This window comes from Cygnus olor, chromosome 8, assembly GCF_009769625.2.
Source record: "Cygnus olor isolate bCygOlo1 chromosome 8, bCygOlo1.pri.v2, whole genome shotgun sequence".
NCBI classification, from domain to species: domain Eukaryota; kingdom Metazoa; phylum Chordata; class Aves; order Anseriformes; family Anatidae; genus Cygnus; species Cygnus olor.
Genome location: NC_049176.1, coordinates 23,455,585 through 23,473,088, shown reverse-complemented (window position 1 = coordinate 23,473,088; position 17,504 = coordinate 23,455,585). Strand labels below are relative to the sequence as shown.

The 17,504-nt window shown below is 51.2% G+C and overlaps 3 protein-coding genes across 3 annotated transcripts; 1 reads left to right on the top strand and 2 right to left on the bottom strand.

Annotated features, from left to right (window-relative positions):
- Nucleotides 1-765: 765 nt before the first annotated feature.
- On the top strand, nucleotides 766-11,590 carry LOC121074091 (vitamin D3 hydroxylase-associated protein-like). Its single transcript, XM_040565777.1, has 15 exons — nucleotides 766-1,074; nucleotides 2,557-2,670; nucleotides 3,001-3,144; nucleotides 4,137-4,270; nucleotides 4,650-4,856; nucleotides 5,637-5,677; nucleotides 6,038-6,162; nucleotides 6,411-6,536; nucleotides 7,076-7,173; nucleotides 7,347-7,446; nucleotides 8,314-8,357; nucleotides 8,826-8,865; nucleotides 9,488-9,596; nucleotides 9,914-10,059; nucleotides 10,180-11,590. Exons 1-15 carry the CDS (start codon nucleotides 865-867, stop codon nucleotides 10,303-10,305), a joined length of 1,764 nt encoding a protein of 587 aa, XP_040421711.1. The 5' UTR covers nucleotides 766-864; the 3' UTR covers nucleotides 10,306-11,590.
- A 126-nt stretch (nucleotides 11,591-11,716) lies between these two features.
- On the bottom strand, nucleotides 11,717-14,851 carry NSUN4 (NOP2/Sun RNA methyltransferase 4). Its single transcript, XM_040565778.1, has 6 exons — nucleotides 14,689-14,851; nucleotides 13,849-14,258; nucleotides 13,387-13,541; nucleotides 13,058-13,212; nucleotides 12,411-12,535; nucleotides 11,717-12,204 (listed from the first exon to the last, which is right to left on the bottom strand). Exons 1-6 carry the CDS (start codon nucleotides 14,812-14,814, stop codon nucleotides 11,931-11,933), a joined length of 1,245 nt encoding a protein of 414 aa, XP_040421712.1. The 5' UTR covers nucleotides 14,815-14,851; the 3' UTR covers nucleotides 11,717-11,930.
- A 1,225-nt stretch (nucleotides 14,852-16,076) lies between these two features.
- On the bottom strand, nucleotides 16,077-17,492 carry LOC121073839. The gene is given in 4 exon segments (XM_040565272.1): nucleotides 16,077-16,350; nucleotides 16,796-16,957; nucleotides 17,104-17,127; nucleotides 17,202-17,492. Coding segments are annotated over 4 exon segments (603 nt in total). The 5' UTR covers nucleotides 17,367-17,492; the 3' UTR covers nucleotides 16,077-16,098.
- Nucleotides 17,493-17,504: the final 12 nt, after the last annotated feature.

Sequence of the window (17,504 nt, the reverse complement as noted above, 5' to 3'; positions counted from 1 at the left end):
CCAGCTAGCTAGCTGCCATCAACTCCAGACTATTTCTTAGAGGATGCCAAAGTCAATTTTGTCCACAGTCCCTCATAAATTGTCCCAGTTAAAAACAAGGAGAAGAACACTCCCTACTAACACCAATTTTAAGATGAAACAGGGCATGGTTCTTGTGTGCTTGTAGTGAGAGGTGTCTGTGCTGGAAGGACCTCAGCAGTGGCCGTCTTAATATCTGATGGGAATAGTTTGCTTCTGGACTGCAACGCTGTGGGATTTTCCACTTCTAAAGCAATAACCGCATGCTCTGTTGTGGGGTGAACCCACCTCTCCTGGTTCGTGCAGACACTGTGGCAGAGCTGAGCCCTATCACAGGTCTCCTGAAGCAGCCTGTGTCTGCCATAGTAGCAGCATGGGGGGGTGGATGAGTGGGTACCCCACAGCCATGCATCCTCTCATCATACTGTCTTCATTCCTGTGCAGGGAAATCTTGAGAGTTCAAGCTGTTTTTTCCCCTTCTTCCATTGTCCTCCTAGGCTATGCAGGAAACAGGAGTGAAGCTATTTCCTTGCTTCTTTTGACCAGCTGATCCCCCAGCCCTTCCTCCCCAGCAGAGAACTTCCCACAGTCCGGACAGCCCGTATAAACCCAATATAGCCCAGGGTTCACTGGCTGTGCAAACTTAACCTTTTGAACTTCTCCGTCAATCATTCCCCACTGCATGCCCCCGTGAAGGCATCTCTTGCAGGGGTCAGCTTTGGATTTATAAACTACTTGCTGAGCTGAGACACTGGTGCTGGAAGAAGCAGATCTGGGGAGGCAGGGGAGCTCTCTGCCTTGCTTCTCTTTCTCCCTTCAACCTCAGAGATCAGAGGGTCCAGCAAAATGATCCAGCAGCAGCTGAGACAGCTCCTGCCAGAGCCAGAAGTGGCTTCTTCTGCTGCCCTCAGCCTTCTCTGTGGCTCAGCGGTGGCCGTGGTAGTCTGGAAGTGGATGGGTGAAAGGCAGATCCAGCAGAAAATGGAAGAGGCTCAGAGGACCCAGGAGGAAGGTGTGAAGAAAATGGCAAAGGCTGTCCGGCAGTTCAGGGAGCAGGTAACCCATCCTTGTGGGTAGGCTGAGTCCCACTGGTGTGTCTTCTGACGTTGTTCTTCAGCTCCTGCTGCTAGCTTTTGTCACAGAGAACCCAGGGGAGATGTTCCAGCAGCCTTCAACAAGGGGTAAGGCTGCCTTGGGAGGAAGGGAGAGCGCTGCTTTTCTCAAGCTGTATGAGATGTGGTGGGAGCCTACAGCCAGGGAGACGTGAGTTACACACTGGACGAGGTTTTAGACAACAAAGGTGATGAAGCACTGGACCTTAATCCATCCAAATCTTCTAGAGCTTTAGGGATCTAGAAATACCTCTCACCTCTATGGGTAGAAGCAAAAAAGCTTTTTCTCTTCCTGACTCTTAAGTTTATACATCCGTCCACACCCCTCTGTCTTTGGCTCTAAAACCTGCCTTCTAGATAGCTCTTGGAGAGTCTTCAAAGGAAGAAGTTTCACCAGGATTCCCAGCAAGTGAGGCCTCCCGGCCCACCAATCTGCCCAGAAGATACTTGGCCTAACTTAACACTAATGAAGCACAGGGCACTTAATGCTTCCTGTGAGCGACCAGGACACAACATGGGGATAAATGAGGCAGGCACCCAACCAGCACGGATGTGGCCCCCAATTCCTGAAGTTTTGCAGCACTCATTTCTAACCCCCCTTTCCTCCCTGCTCTGTTTGCTTCTGCATTTGTGCTGGTTCAACAAGATCATGTCTACACAGGTAATGCACTTGGAGATAAATCAAAGCAACTACAAGTGATATATATCTTTACAACCTTTTTTCTTAAATATTTAAAAATATGTATTTATATATATATACATTAGAAAAAAATGGTGTCACTGAGAACTGCCAGTTGCCTTCACCTGAGCAGAGTTTACCCACCTGTAAGTCTTTATTGATTTCTTCAGTTTGCTTGGCCTGACCTATTAGATTTTTTTTTACCACCCTAGGTTGATGCCAGGGCTGTCAGCACAGTGCCTGTACCTATACCAAGGGTTGAAGGGCCAGCCTGAGGCTTGTGTGTAAGGACTTTGGTACCTTTAAGCCACAAGTTGGACTCAACGATACTTGTGGGTCCCTTCCAACTCTGGATATTCTTCTGGCCAGATTGGTTTCCTCAGCTGAGATTAACTCTCAGTCAATGGATAAGTCCCACAGTGTGGGAAGGGAGGCTCAGATGTGATTGTGATTGTCCCTCACTGCAATGGATGCATGAAGGTCTTCTACACTTTCAGAGACAGGTGGATTCCTGGGTTTGCATCATGATTGTGACATCCGTGGGGCTTACAGAACAGCTGAAATTCATGTGAAGCATTCATCAGTTCAGAGTCTGAGCCCCCACATGCATGATCTGCCTTTCTGGAAAGCTTTGTTGTTAATGTTAGCAAAATACAAGGGACTTGTCTCCTCTGCGCCCTGGCACAGGCCCCTGCCATGGGTACCTGGAGATGCTGTCCTGCCATCCTTGCCATCATCCTCTTGCAGGTCCCCAGTGTCCAGACAGATGCCATCCTGTCCCTACCCCTGCTGGAACTTGCTGGGAGATTACAGGAAGGGTCCTTGTCCCCCAGGACTGTCCTCTACACCTACATAGAGAAGGTGAGTGCCTGTTTGCAGCATGAAGGACAATTTGCTTATGTTCTCCTTGCTGTGGAGCATGGGCTGGTGACGGAGAAGACTTGGTGGAGCTGCTGATTATGGCAAGTCTTTAATCCAGCAGATATCAGAGGAGAAATATGAAAGGACAGAGATACCTCTGTCTCCTGGGTCATACCCGTAACGAGATAGCCCTCTGAGATGGTCTGAGCTAGGATGCTCTGGGAGGGGTTACCGCTACCACTTGCTTCAAAGATCCAAATAGCTACTGAATGCAGCTACATCATTAAGATGTTCTTAACTAACACCTCTTCCTCTATGTGTATGGCAAAGGCCCTGGAAGTGACCCAGCAGACAAACTGCGTGCGACATTTTATCCCAGAGTGTGAGGAGCAGCTCCAGGAAATACAAGGGCAGAAGGAGAAAGGGCTTCTATACGGCATCCCTGTCAGCATCAAGGACCACATCGGCCACAAGGTGCTTCCTTTTGTCCCCCTGAAGCATCCCATCATGGGCTAGGCTGGGTGGTGATGTGGGGTGAAACAGAGGGTGGGGAATGGGCCCAATCCCTCCCTTGCTTATACCACACAAAGCCTGGCTGGGCCTGGGGCTGTAGCCCCACATCTCATTGCAGCTGCAGCCCTGGCAATTAGGAGTTTCTGAACCCCTCATGTGAGGTGTGTGGATCTGGTGGGTGCTTTCTTTGAACTGAGTCAGGCCAGACAGAGTCATTGAAAGAGCTGATTTCAGTGACTCCACTCATGCTGGTGGGAGCAGACTCGGCATTGATCTCACAAGCAGTTCTCCTGCCAGAAGATAAATCCTGAGCAAAGGGCCCCAGTTGCACATCTGTTGCAGTGCCTCCATCAGTGAAAAAACAAATGATTTCTCCTCTGATACATGGGTGAGCACGAGCTGGGCTACGTGGTGTTTTGAGCCATAAGTTGGACTTACGCTTCAGCGTTTGCTGTATGATTGATAAGAACAAGGCTCAGCTTCCAAAAACTCACTGGCAGCAGGAACCATTAACCTTGAATCCCTGCAGCGCTGTAGCTTGTCCACTGAGCCCTTTAGCAAAACAAGACCCAGGTACCAGAGCTAACTGAAAAAGGACCACATTGTGTTTGCCTGGACTTTATGTTCTCTCCCTGAACATTCACTGGTGGCTTCACCTGGACAGCAGGACACTGGGTTTGATCCTGAGCTAGTGGGTGAACAAAGACTACCTATAAAGTTGCATCTAGGTCAGGGGAGAGAAATAGCAGGAAAAAGAGCAAGGCCAGGTTCCAAAGAAGCCTTAACCCTGTAAGTGCATAGCAGCCCTCTGCTAAGGATGGAAGGAGAAGGAGTGCTTGGCCCTCTATGCAAAGGAATAGATTAGTACTCCCCAAAGGGGTCACCAAATCTTCCTTCCAAAACTGCAGGGGAACTGTGCTGACCCTGTCCACTGTCCCTTCTCCTCTCTGCAGGGCCAACTGTCAACCTGTGGGCTTGTGCAGTACCTGGGCACTCCAGAGCAGGAGGACAGCGTACTAGTCAAGGTTTTGAAGAGACAGGGGGCCATCCCATTCGCTAAGACCAACGTGCCGCAATCCCTCTTCAAGTAACATACATCATTAGAAATCTCCCCTCTGGCTGTGCTCCTGAAACTAAAACCCATCCTGTAGGTCACAGACAGGCTCCTTCCTGTCTTCTAAGATGTTCACCAGATGAGTCCCTCTTCCATTAGCTGCCAGCTATCTCAGTTGAACTGAAAATGGCTTTTCTATAAGATTAAGGGGAAAAAAAACACCATGAAATAACAAAAACTAACTGCACTTGTGCATGGGAGGTGGGGGCTCATGTGAATGAGCCTTGTCCCAAAGGGTATATGGGGTGGAAGGAGGGGTTGGGTATGCTGCATAAGCCCAGTGCAAGAGAGAGACAACAAAATCAAGGTGCTAGACTCTTCCTGACAGCCTGTTTGCTGGTTTTCTCCTCAGCTACGACTGCAGTAATACTATCTTTGGCCAGACCCTGAACCCCCTCAACCACCAGAAGACCCCCGGAGGCTCCTCAGGAGGGGAGGGAGCTCTGATCGCAGGGGGAGGCTCCATCCTGGGCATCGGCTCAGACGTTGGTGGCAGCATCCGCCTGCCGTCCAGCTTCTGCGGGCTGTGTGGGCTCAAACCCACAGCCAAAAGGCTCAGGTAGGTGCTGCGATCTGCCCTGCCCACTCTGCAAGGAGCCTGCAAACCCATGCTGCTCCTTCCCAAGGCACACAGTGTCCCTCTGAGCTCACACCCACCTTGTGCACCTACCCACCGTGTTCAGGGAGGGCTCAGCAAACGGATGGGTCTGCTGTCTGGTCACACAGGACAGCGTGTCCTTGGTGAGGAAACGGGAATTCAGACCTGCCTGAGTGTCAGTCCCTACATCTCTGAAAGCAAATAAAGGAAAAAACTAACTTATAAATTAGAGACAGAGAGAAATTTATTTGGACCAAACAGTCAAGTTGCCCTCAAACTGCAGTTTTGGAGGGACGGATGCTAATTGCCAAACTCAGCTGAAAGATGATGCACACAGCGAGTATTTGGGGGAAAAAGAGGACAGTTTCATAAATGCTGGCTTGCTTTGCTCAAAACCTTTCCCAAGAGGCAATATTGCTAGGTTCTGCCTGGAAATAGCAGTGCTTTCACTGTAAAACTGACCTGGAGTTTAAAAGAAAGAGGGGCTAAGGTGGTTCAATAACTCCGAAATGGGACATTTTTGGTTAAACTACAACTAAGAGTTGTTGTGGTTTAGATTTATTTTTTTGTTGTTTTGTTTGACCAAAATTTTCTGTTTTACTCAGCTCAGATCAAATTCTTTTAATAATTTATTTCTGTTTGAGGTCCTGAATGGAAGACCGCAATGCCCTGTTCAGATGTATTGAGAATATCTCCCTGTTACTGGCATTACAATATACTTTTTTTTTTCTTTTTCTGCAGCCTGTCTGGAGTGAATGGCCCAGTCAATGGGATCCTGTCAGGTATGTGAATTTCAATTTTTTATTTTTTTTCTATATGCTGTGAAGAGCAGGAAGAGTGGAATGTGCCTGTCAGCTTTGTAGGAGAGGATAAGACTCTGGCCTGGGTTCAACAAGCCCAGGTGCAGAGTGCCGTGGCTCCTCGGGGTCACCTCAGAGAAGTTATGTCACCTCTAAAGTCTTAAGTCATCCTCTAGGCCACGGGAAGGCCTGAGGCAGCCAAGACCTATGTGGAAGCCACCTAGAACACCCCACCTCATTGCCTGATGGTTCCTTGCAGTCACTGTGGCCATGTGGAGGGACAGACCAGTGCTTGACACACTCCTTTGCTTACTATGGACATTTGCTCTCGTCCCACACCAGTTCCCTCTGCACTGGGGCCGATGGCGAGAGATGTGGACAGCCTGGCCCTCTGCATGAAGGCACTGCTCTGCGAGGAGATGTTCCGGCTGGACCCCACCGTGCCCCCCATCCCCTTCAACGAGGAGGTGAGCCTGGTCCTTAACGGTCCTACATGCCTTAAGGATCCAGTTATCGTTGTAGTACTGGTTTCTAGTAACTTCCTAGATCTCTTTGAGGGCATGATTCATAATTATCAGGGGAACAAAAAATGGTTAACAAAAGTAAGTAGTTATTATTTCCGTTCTCTCAACTGGAGTGTGGTTTACCAGACTGAGAGACCCCGGCAAAGGGTGGGGAGGAAGGCAACGTCAGACTGGTGTCTCCTTTGCTCCAGGTGTACTCAAGCTCTGCTCCTCTGCGGGTCGGGTACTACGACACCGATGGCTACTTCCCGCTGCCTCCTTGCATGCGCAGGGCGGTGCATGAGACCAGGGAGGCTCTGCAGGCAGCGGGGCACAAGGTGAGCACCACCACCCCACACTCGTCCCCACAGGGTGTCCCCAGCTTTGCCCCTTCCTGCTGTAATCAACCTTCAGAAGCTACACAGAGCCCCTCGGCCCTGCTGTGGGATAAATAACAGAGGCGCCATTTTAAATTACCACGGTACTGAGGGGAAAGGGCCATGGGACACAGGATGGGAAACACCTTTCGCTCCATGTAGGCATGCTTGTAGAAACATGTTAGTACTTCGTAGCAAAGTAAGGCCATGTCTAAGGAGGCATTGATTCAGCTGGGACACATGGAAAAGTGGTGCAGTTTCTGGCTCAATGATTGCCTAGAACAAGAGGGAGGAGGAATGGAGAGGTCTCAGACCTGAGCCGAAAAGCTGCCAGGGAGGAATAATCATATGGGGAGATGGCTAAAGGGCTGAAATGGGCCCCTCCACCAGTGTGTGGAGCCCAGGGAGGCTTCTGTTCTGCCAGTGAAGTATATCCCCAGTCAGGCCTTGGAAATTATTCACATCCTCAGGCTGCTGCGTGATTTTGTGTTTTGGTGCAGCTAGTGCCCTTTTCTCCACTTCGGATCCACTATGTCATGACTGAACTGTTTTTGAAGACATTTTTTGCTGATGGAGGCCGTGCTTGGTTGGATGAGTTGTAAGTAGGAGCCCTCTGGCAGGAGTGCTCTAAAACACCCCTATCCCCATGCCCCTGAGCACAACACACAGGCAAAACTAGCTCCTCTCACACCCCAAACAGGAGATACTCGGGTTTCTGAGAAAGGGCAAACAGCTTCTCTGGCATGATCCCCTCCTCTTTTCATCTCTCAGCACAGGAAATATTGTAGATCCAAGCTTAAAACCACAGGTGACTTGCTACAAGATCCCAAGGCTGGCGAAGAAGCTGCTGGCTCTGATTCTTAAACCTCTGGTGAGTTCCTGGCCTCAGGCTCAAAGCAGAGTGGTATAAACAAGGCCCTGAGATGCTTAGAAGCATGACGGTACTGGGAGCCACCTCTAACTGCAAACACTGGGATTTTATGCCAAGGCACATGCTGTCACTTTGGAAGGTCTTTTCTAGAGCCCTGCTGGGGTTTACCCAGTGCAAAGGGAAATGAGAAAAGGACCGGCCAAGAGCTGTAAAGAATAATGCAGAGCCAACAGCAAGTGGTTATTTAAATGCTACATCTAGTGGTGCCCAGTTTCCTACAGATTCATGCGTTGGGATTGCTACAGCAGGGGAACTGAAGTTTGAAGCTCTATCCCTGCTTTGAAGGCCTTCCAAAGAGCACACCTTCACAGGGGTTTCCTGGTGATTAATAAGAGCTGATCCGCACTGCAGCCCCATTCATACAATAAACATCCTCTCGTCCTGCATCCTCCAGTTTCCACTGCCCTTCTCTCCAGTTGGGTTGTTCTTAGCTAACAGGATCAAAAATGTAGCAGTGAGTGGGAGGCAACCAAAGCAGAAATCTTGTTTCTATGAGACACCAAGAAAAAAAAAAAAAAGTTTGATTTATCAGAAATAAGTGTCTTGGTTCAGGTCAGTGCATTCCTCTGTGAGTAGGAAATAGTGAGCTGTAAGGAAAAGAAAAAAAAAAAAAAAAGGAGAACCAACAACATGAAGTTGGAAGCCAAGCAAAATGAGAACCATGTGGAGCATTCTTAAGCAATGTTATTCACCCTTAGCACAGCAGCCCCATAGACTGAGTCAGGGCATGAACTGAGGTTTCCTGGGATGGCACAAGTTACTGCACCCTCACATCATGCCCCTAACAGGAATCATTTGCCTTTCCAGTTTCCCCGCCTGGCTGACTATCTGAATGCCTTGTGTGGAATGAGGTAAGACAGCACCGTCCCAAGGGATGCCTATGGAAATGAACTGTGCTTTCTCCTCTAAGTGTCCACGATGGAGTGGGGGGCACTGGGTTCACAACAGGCTTTCTGCAGGTTTCTCTGTCCTGGACAATGCTTCAGTCTTAGGAACACATCTCCCCACTTCCCTAGTGTTACACTGCCCCTTGTGTTACCCTGAAAGGATGAAGGGACTTGGAGAAGGTCGTACAGCAAGCTTGTGGCAGAGATAAGCACTCAATCCAGACTCACAAGAGAAACCTTCTCTCTTCCATTTCCAGATATTTGTTGCTTAATAGCTTGGCTAAATGCCTAAGGAAACTTCAGACAAATTGAGGAAGACGTATTGTTTTAAGTAATTGCTAAAATCACTGAGGCTTATCAACCTGGAGGATTATTTAAACAGTTTCCCCTCTTCTTAAAGCTTAAAAATGTTACTATGATTTCCGCTTGCAGGTCAGTGAATGAGCTGTGGAATCAACAGCATCAAATAGAGGTATGTTTTGAGGGCTTTTCTCTCGGGCATCATGCTATGAGTTGAGGCATTATGGTGTCAGTTTGGCAGAGAGGAGGGGGGTCAGTGTTTAAGAAAGGGGTTGTGCAGTGGGGTGCTGGGGACAAGGGGAAAGACACAAAAAAAAGGTAAGAATGGACTAGTTGGGCTTTTTGGTCAGTTCAGCCAGGACTTCGTGGGTTACAATGCTCACACCCAAATACCCACACTCAGCGGTCCCAGAGCAACAAAGGCTGTCCTGAGAGCAAGTCTGGCAAAAGAGGAACCTTGCCAGTTCCCATCCATAATTTGGCTATGTGCTGTAGAGGCAGACACTTGCACACAGTGTGGGTCTCCCTTTGGGGATATCTGCACTACAGGCTGCAAGAGATGAGTCCAAGGAGGTTCCTTTAGGGCTGGGCCAGTGGCGACACCGATCTGTCCTGATAGCACCGACCCAGCAAGGGTTCCTCCATCGGGCAGACACGCTGCCACCAGCCCTTGCCTCTGCTCTGGTGCACAGCTGCCTCCTCAGCCTTACCACAGCCTGGTGCATGCCCCAGAGAAGCCAAGGTGTTCCAGGCATGGACATGGCCTCGGTGTCATCTCCCCTTTCCTCCCAAAGGCGTACCGCTCGGAATTCATCACCCAGTGGAGGGAACTCCACCTCGACGTCGTGCTGTGCCCTGTCCTAGGGCCTGCCTTCACCGTGGGATTCCCAGGGAAACTCCTCCGTAAGTGAGCCTGGGACCTTCCTGGGAGGGGAGAGGACAACCATGGTTGTGACTGGACAGAACTGTCCACTACTGTGGAGCTTCACCACCAAAACATTTTATGGGCATTAGGAAGGAAAAATAACTACCGTAAAGCTTGGCAGACCTCTGGATAAGGTGGATCTGGTGGCAGTTGTTTCTTGCAGTAGGACTGGGACTCAGGGATGACCAGCCCTGGGCAGTTTTGCCTCACAAAAGTAGCTGGTTCTCAGGGCTTCAAGGAACACGTCTGAAATTGAGTCTGTAGCTGCCTGTGTTGTCTGTTTTGCTTCTCTCAGCTGCCGTCTCCTCCACAATGCTGTACAACGTCTTGAACTTCCCCGCTGGGGTCGTGCCCGTCAGCGTGGTGACAGAAGCTGATGAGGAAGAACTGAAGCTTTACCGAGGATGCTGCGATGACTCCTGGGACAGGACACTGAAACAGGTATGTGACACGGAAAGCCCTTGAGTTGGAAGGGACTGGCCACGTGCCTAAACAAAGCTCCCCAAAGCTGCTGGAGGTCCGAGCTCCACCATGTAACCCCTCACTGTGTCCCCTCTGCAGGCTGTGGCAGGAGCCGTGGGGCTGCCCGTGGCCGTGCAGTGCGTGGCCTTGCCGTGGCAGGAGGAGCTGTGCCTGCGCTTCATGAAGGAGGTGGAGACTCTCAGCCGTGGGAAGGGAGCAGCGTAGCCTCTGCAGTCCCACCTCTGCAGGGCCAGAGGCAGCCAAGACACAAACAGGACAGCTCCGCATCAGTTTCCCCTTTCGCAATCTGAAGTGCATAGATTCCAGCAAGGAGGGAAGGAGGAAAGAAAATGCATTTCCTGCCCTTCTTCCTGCTGACAAGCACAGATCCTGTAAAGGACACAGCAGTTTCCTCCGTAGGCATTAAAAGGACTGTAAATCTGCCTCACTGTCCTCTGTCTTGGCTGAGACGCTGCCAGATTCATCTCTAAACAGCTCAGCAGCTCATGCAGAGACCAAAACATCAACATAAATCCTCCAGCACTTCATCACACAAACCCTTCACAACACCAAACTCCTTTGTTGGAAGGAAACCCTGTCTTGCCTGCATCACATTCTTCCTTGGAAAAAAAATGAGAATATCTGAAGACTCCAGATGGACACTGCAGCTTCACAAATTATCCTGTCATATGTTCCCCACCTCTTCTGCTGCTTGTTCTCCTATCTCCCCTGTTTGTCCCAGTAAAGTGATATGGCTGAAAACAACCAGTTCCTTTTGCTGCATTAGCGACTGTTCTGTGTTCCCCACCAGCACACTCTGCAGCCACACTAACACTCATGTTGGTCAAAGATGTGATGCAGAGGGCTAGAATGTCTAATGTTGGGTTCAAATGATCAAAAATCTATGAAGTGCACCTTCCTGAAACGATGGATATGGGTGGGAGTTACCCTCAGTAGTATTTTCTTGCTGGCACTGGATGTAAGCATGGGCTGCTGAGGCTAACAGCCCTGCTGGGAATACAGCCATGTCTATCTACCCTCTCCATCACTATTTTACTTGAAAAAAAAACATAAAATACAGATATTAAGCAAATGTTATTATAAACTTGAGTAACCCTCCACTGATGGATGAGATGATGAGATCATATGAGTGCACAGTTATTCCTCAAAATCATACACCTCCCCACTGGACATTAAACGGCACCTAGCACACGTGGCAGTGCTCACACCTCTCTGTCCGTGGGAGATGGCAACAGTCACTTGCCTCTCCACAGCACTGAGCTGTTTCCACCAGCAGGTCTCAAGCATCACAGGTGTATTTCCAAGCCCAGCGAAGCAGCATTCTTAAGAACCTCTTCTTTAAGGACCTCAGGCTGCTGTTTCTAAAAGCAGAGAGGTGACAAGCAGAGACAGATTATGCAGATGGTGAGATCTGGGGCAGAAAGCCTGAGATCCCCGGATGGTGTTTATTATTCTGAACCTGCTCACGTAGGATAAAAACAGTCAGATGCAAGGGAGAAAACAACATCTGCACAGGACGATTTATCCTGTTCTGAGACAAATGAACTGCTCCATCTGATGAGACCTCTCTCTTTCCTAAACTCCTCAAACAGATAAATAGGCAGCAGACTCCACAGCAGGTCTTTCTCATTTATTCTCTGTCTGCAGTAAAAAGACTTCCTTAGAGACATTTTAACAAGAAAAATAAATATCAAGTAGTTTTGCTTTCCCTGGAAATCTAGGGTATTTCATTACATCCAGCAGTGTGGAAGCAAGTTCCAATTGAGATGGCCCAGAGATGTACCATGAGGAACCTGGAGCTGCCCAAGAGCCAAAATCTGCCACCCCTTCTATGCTCGGCGTAATTTGCAGAAATACATAGGTCCAAAGTTGGCTGCGAGGTGAGGAAGAACGAGCTCCCCCAGCCGGCAATCTGAGGAGAAAGAAAACGTGTCCTGGAAGAGCGTGCGGAAGTGGCTCAAGTCCTCTGCGTGGGTCGTGATGTTGAACTGGGTTTCTGCAATTTCTATCGCTCTCTCGATCACATATTCGTTCTGCAGCGGGGAGAGGGAGCATGTAGAATACACCACGTCTCCTCCTGGCTTGGTAGCAAGGATCCCAGCCCTAGGGGATGAAGAACAAACACACCATCACAGGTGGAAAAGGACAGTGCGGGACACCAGCACTGAAATCAGGAAGCCAACACACAGCACATATGAGGTGGGGAGAGCTTTGTACAGCTACACATAAAGAAGAGGTTTCAGTGCTGATAGCAGCAAGAGCTGTTATTGTAACACAGGTAACAACAAAACAGTACCAAGCTCACTCACATCAGCAGCTGCAGCTGCAGCATTGGCAACATCTGACGCTCCTTGGTTCTTCTTCTGTGGAAGATGTTGTTGTCTGTCTCCATCACAGAGTGCCTGTCCGTCGTGCAGGGCACATCCACGAGGACCTGCAGCAGCAGAGATCCTGCATCAATTCTGGCCTAGGATCGAGCTCAGAGGTCACCCAGCACCTCACCCAACACCTCCAACCTTGCCATGCTCCAGGTAGTACAGCAAAACTCCTGAGGGGACACCTCCCGGTGTAACAAAACCCCCTCCCCCAGGCAGAACAAACCACTAAGGGGCCAGCATAGCCCAACACGCTCCTGCCTGACAGGGGAATGGCTACGGGTTGAGAAACAAGAAGCAACTATCTAAGTTTCATATCTAACCCCTTGCAAGTGAAGAATTAGGATGGGATATTTATGGGCAATTATACAGATAGAGGTACAACTCAGGATGCCCATACTCACTAGATGCTGCAGAAAGGGTACAACCAGAGGAAATACTACTCTGTACGTGGCTTAGTCTCAGCATTTCAGGCTGTGCAAGACTAAACAATTATACTGTTGGATGAGCTGCTGTCTTCCTCTGAAACAGGAGGAAACTGAAATAGTTGGGCTTATCTTCTCCGGTTTTCAATCACTTACCTTATGGAAAGTCCCACCTTCCAGCTCTGCCCAGTCCCTTCCGTCGTATGACGTGACACTCACGGTTTCCCTGACATTCTTGGGAACGTAGCTATTGAGAATCTGGTACAATCTCTTTGTGCGGGAAATGGAGACATCGTTGGCTGCCAAATGCCCTGGGGTGAGAGGAAAAAACAGCATGCTGAGAAATTCACTCTGGAAAAAAACACACGATTCCCAACTCTTATAACCACAAAAGATTAACAGGCAGACAGGCAGTGCCATGTACCGCAGCACTCTTTCCCATCCCAGTTTTACTCGGCAGCACGAGGAACAGCCCCTTCGCTTACCACAAGCCCCAGTCTGCAGCAGAGCCAGAGTCTTGCCACCCGGAGCTGCACAGAGGTCAAGGACGAAGTCATCTGGCTGCACATTGAGGGCCAAAACGGGCAGGAGGGATGCTGCATCCATGAGATAGTAGCTGAGGAGCCCCAGAGTGTCTGGCCTGGAAACCACCATCACAGAAAAGCAAGCACGTGAGGAAACAAAACAACTGGAGGTTAAGATGGGCACATACAAAAGAAGCTGGTGCTAACACCCTGACGGTGGCAATGGCAACACTGGTTTGTCCTAGGAATGGTCAATGAAATGTTATTGAAGGCCTAGCTGGGGATAGTGTGGCACATCTCAAAGCCAACTAAAATTTTTTGGCTTTTTTCAAAAACGCAGCTTCTTTAGCTAGTTCTATCTCGTGTGCCTGTGTGCTACATCTGGTTGATATCGGTGTGAAGAAAACAGGAAAACCATCTCACCAAGCAGGACAAAAGCGCGTGATGTCGCCCCTGGGGAAGGTGTAGCACTTGATGTTGGAGCTGATGGGGGCAGGCAGCAGCGGTGATGTCCCTGCCTGTGTCACAGTCCTGCCTCCACCAGGCCCTTCCTGGGACATGCTCTCCCCCTTCTCTGCTTCCACTGCTGAACCCTGCAGCAAACTCTGCGCCTTTTTGGCGGCTTCGGAAACGAAATCGGTGGCGTTGTGCAGCTCCAGCTCCTGGGCAACGTGGTCGGCGCAAGCGAAGTTGTTGACCAGGGCGCCGTACTTCTGCTCGCACAGCAGGCTGGCGCGGACGGCTGGCCACCGCTCCCGCAGCTGCAGGCTGTAGTTGGTGTCGAAGTGGTGCAGCGCCAGCCGCGTGGCGGGGATGCGGGGCGCCGTGGCAGCCTTGGGAAGAAAATATTGGATGTGCGAACAGACAAAATATCCAACACCCCAGTGACCCCCAGCCCCTGCATTTCACTCGGTGACCGCTCCGCAGCCATGCAAGGAGAGGATGGGCTGCAGGGAACGGGGGAGCAGTGTCACGGGGGTGTAGTTTGGGTGTAAGGGGTGCAAGAGGGTGCAAGGAGAGCCGCGATGGGGTGCAAAGGGAACATAAACGGGGCAGAGAGGGGTGAAATTGGGATTTGGAATGATGTGAGATTGAGGTGATGGGGGAGAGAGGAGCGAGGGAAGCAGCGAGCAAGCAGAAGGGAGGGGAGGAGGGAAGACACGGGGGTGCAGCGGGGAAAAAAGGGGGTGCGAAGGGCTGAGGGGGAGAAAAGCCGAGCTGCGCGGGGCACAGGCGATGCCCGGGGAGCGGCGGCGCCCTCACCCACTTCTCCTTGTGGCGGTGCCGCCGCGGCGCCGCGCCCAGCCCCGGTGCCCCCGGACCCAGCCCCGGTGCCCCCGGACCCCACCGCAACAGCAGCGGCAGCAGCGACCGCCCCCCGGCCGCCATGGCCCCGAGACCCCCCCACACACACGCAGCGGGCACCTTCCGGGGCGGGCCCGGCCCCGGCACCGGGCGGGCGGAGCCGGGGGCCGCGGGGTGCGGCCGCAGCCGCACGGGGGCGGCAGCGGGACAGGGCCGGGGGAGCCCCGCAGCCGGGTGCCAGCCCCCGGCTTCCAAATCGTGGCCCACCGGGAAAATGAAGAATATGAAGGAATAAAGCTGTGCTAGCGTTAGGGTGGTGTTTGGGTCAAGCTCCGTTTGGGTGCTTTAGGGGCTGAGCTTGGGATCCGTCAGAGAAAGGGTGATATGTAGGCTGCCGCCCTGGTAAAGCGCAGCCGAATTTAAGAGGTGATGTTGTAACAGCTGAGGAAGCATTTGCTGCCGTTTGTTCCCTGCTACTAAGTATCTTACCCCAAAGGGAAACAGAAGCACAGCCTGAACTCATGAGTGGGGCTCGGTGATCCTTGCAGGTCCCTTCCAACTCAGGACATCCTACAATTTATGAACTCGACCCCACTGCACCACAGCCCCAGGCTGGTGCTTACCGATGATGCCACCTCACAGTGCAGCATTGCCCAAGTCCCCAGGTCACCACTCACGCATCATTCCCTGTTCCTGCACTCAAGAGTAGGGGGAACCACCACCCTGTGCCTGTCCTCAGCCCCATGATAGGTCACTCTGGGACAGGACACAGAGCTGACCACAGCAGAGGCTTCTCCAACCTCTGCTGGCAACCTCTGAGGGGCAGCTGCCATTTTTCCCCCAAAGGCACATTAAACAGAAACAGCCTCACCTCGCAGCTTTCTAGGGGTGAGAATCAGGTATCAAGTTTGGGAATAGATAACACTATTTAAAAAAAAAAATCACAAAAAATGTCAAAAAAAAAGGCTTCAATCAGTTTTTTAAAAAAGTAATTCTATTTAGCTGTTCATGTATTTTACAGAAATCATGTTTCTTTCCTATAAAAAAGTCAACCTTTCATGTTTTTCCTCTGGAAGGCAGCATTTTTGGAAAAACTGGTTTAGTCACAGCTTACCAAGTGAATAGAATTGATCTTGTCGGGCTCACAAATGTCTTTGTGGCTTCAACAAATTCTTACCTATGGGATCACAGCAGCCACCAGTCATCAAGGCTGCACAAGGACATTCCCACAGGTGAGGAAAAGTCTCCCCCACATACACACAGGTGGGCTCTGACCCCCAATCATTTCATCTTAACCCAGTACCAGTACAAGTGAGAACAAGAGACTAAGAAATAAACCAAGAGCGTTTCCACAGGAACTTTGAATGTTTAATATGGAAAATTACAGAACATCAACATGGTTTGTGTAGCTGCACATCTTCCATGAGAACAGATGCAGTGACATGCTGGCACTCGGTCACTGCCCGAAAGCCGCTCCGTTTTTACTTCACATTGACAATAAACAGGCAGGAAGCAGAACTGTGAATCCGAGAACCGACAAGAGCTCTCTGTCAGATTATGGAAGCAGATGGACAATCACTCCCATGTTCACTTCAGCTTGGTAAAGAGCTTGTGAGCAACCTGAAAGAGAAGACAAAGCACTCGGTGACTGACAGTTTCTGTTCAAAAAGGCTGGTAGTCAGCAGGGTTTTACCACCCATCTCTTGGTTTTCTGGGCCACTGATGCCCATGGCCCCCCAACCCTCTTGCCAGAAGTAATTCCAGAAACTTAACGAGATTTCTTACAAAGCTTCACCTCAGATGAAAAGGGGTTAACTTAGAAAAGGCAAACATAACACTGAAATAGCAAAGTGTCACCTGCATGGCAGAAACATTGTTTGACATTATTGTTTAATAACCTACAAAACTTAAGCTGGAACTGCTGTAGCAAACGGGAGAAACGTTTAATAAGAAAAAGCACCAACATTCACAGCTTTTTGGAGATTCTGGAGTGACTCAAGAGCTACTAAGCATCACACTTTCACGCCCAGGAGCCTGGCTAAAGGCCGGCATGCTCTGCACTTACGCAGTGGTCCCTGGCGTGCAGGAAGTCGAAGAGCTCCTCGGTGCACTGCTCCTCCGTCTGGGACCTGGAGGACACCCTGGCGTCGCACAGCTCCAGCCGCTCCCGCGCCTTGGCGCACTTCTCTGTCTGCTCGCAGTGCTCCCGCACGGTGGTCAGGGGGTCCTGGGGGGGCACAGGGCTGCGGTGAGCACGGGGAGCCCCGCACCGGGCCCCCCACAGCTCAGCTCTGTCCGTGAGGAGCCCGGCCCCGCAGCTCGGCGGGGACACGGACCGCGAGGCACGGCGAGGGGCCCGCAGCCCCGACTTACCACCAGCTCCTCCTCCTCCTCCTCCTGCGGACAGAGCACAGCACAGCCGTTACCGACACGCCGGGCACCGACCCGTCCCCGTCCCCATCCCCGCTCACCTCAGGCTCCCCGCCGCGCCCGGCGGCGCCGTGCAGCCCCATAGCGGCACCGAAGGACTCCCCACGGTCACCGCCGCCCGCCCCGGCAGCGGAAACGTCCTCGCAGCGCCCTGCGCCCTCCCCGCCCCTCCTCAGCGCTTCCCCTCCCAAAATGGCAGCCGCCATGCCCCTCACATCATGCCCCCCGCCTTTCCCCTCGCTGCTCCTCGCAGCCGCCGTGCCCGGCCGTGCGGGAGCGGTCTGACCGCCGGGCTCCCCTCACCGCCCGCCCCGGCGTGAGGCCAGGGTCCGCCATTCCCCTGC

Coding starts and splice junctions, on each gene's coding strand:
- NSUN4 (XM_040565778.1), bottom strand. CDS start 14,814: ATGGCGGCCGGGGGGCGGTCGCTGCTGCCGCTGCTGTTGCGGTGGGGT. Junction 13,542..13,848: donor ACGCGCTTTTGTCCTGCTTG/GTGAGATGGTTT, acceptor GGTGGTTTCCAG/GCCAGACACTCTGGGGCTCC. Junction 12,205..12,410: donor CTGCAGCTGCAGCTGCTGAT/GTGAGTGAGCTT, acceptor TTCATCCCCTAG/GGCTGGGATCCTTGCTACCA.
- LOC121074091 (XM_040565777.1), top strand. CDS start 865: ATGATCCAGCAGCAGCTGAGACAGCTCCTGCCAGAGCCAGAAGTGGCT. Junction 7,174..7,346: donor CGTGCTTGGTTGGATGAGTT/GTAAGTAGGAGC, acceptor TTCATCTCTCAG/CACAGGAAATATTGTAGATC. Junction 8,358..8,825: donor AATGCCTTGTGTGGAATGAG/GTAAGACAGCAC, acceptor TTCCGCTTGCAG/GTCAGTGAATGAGCTGTGGA.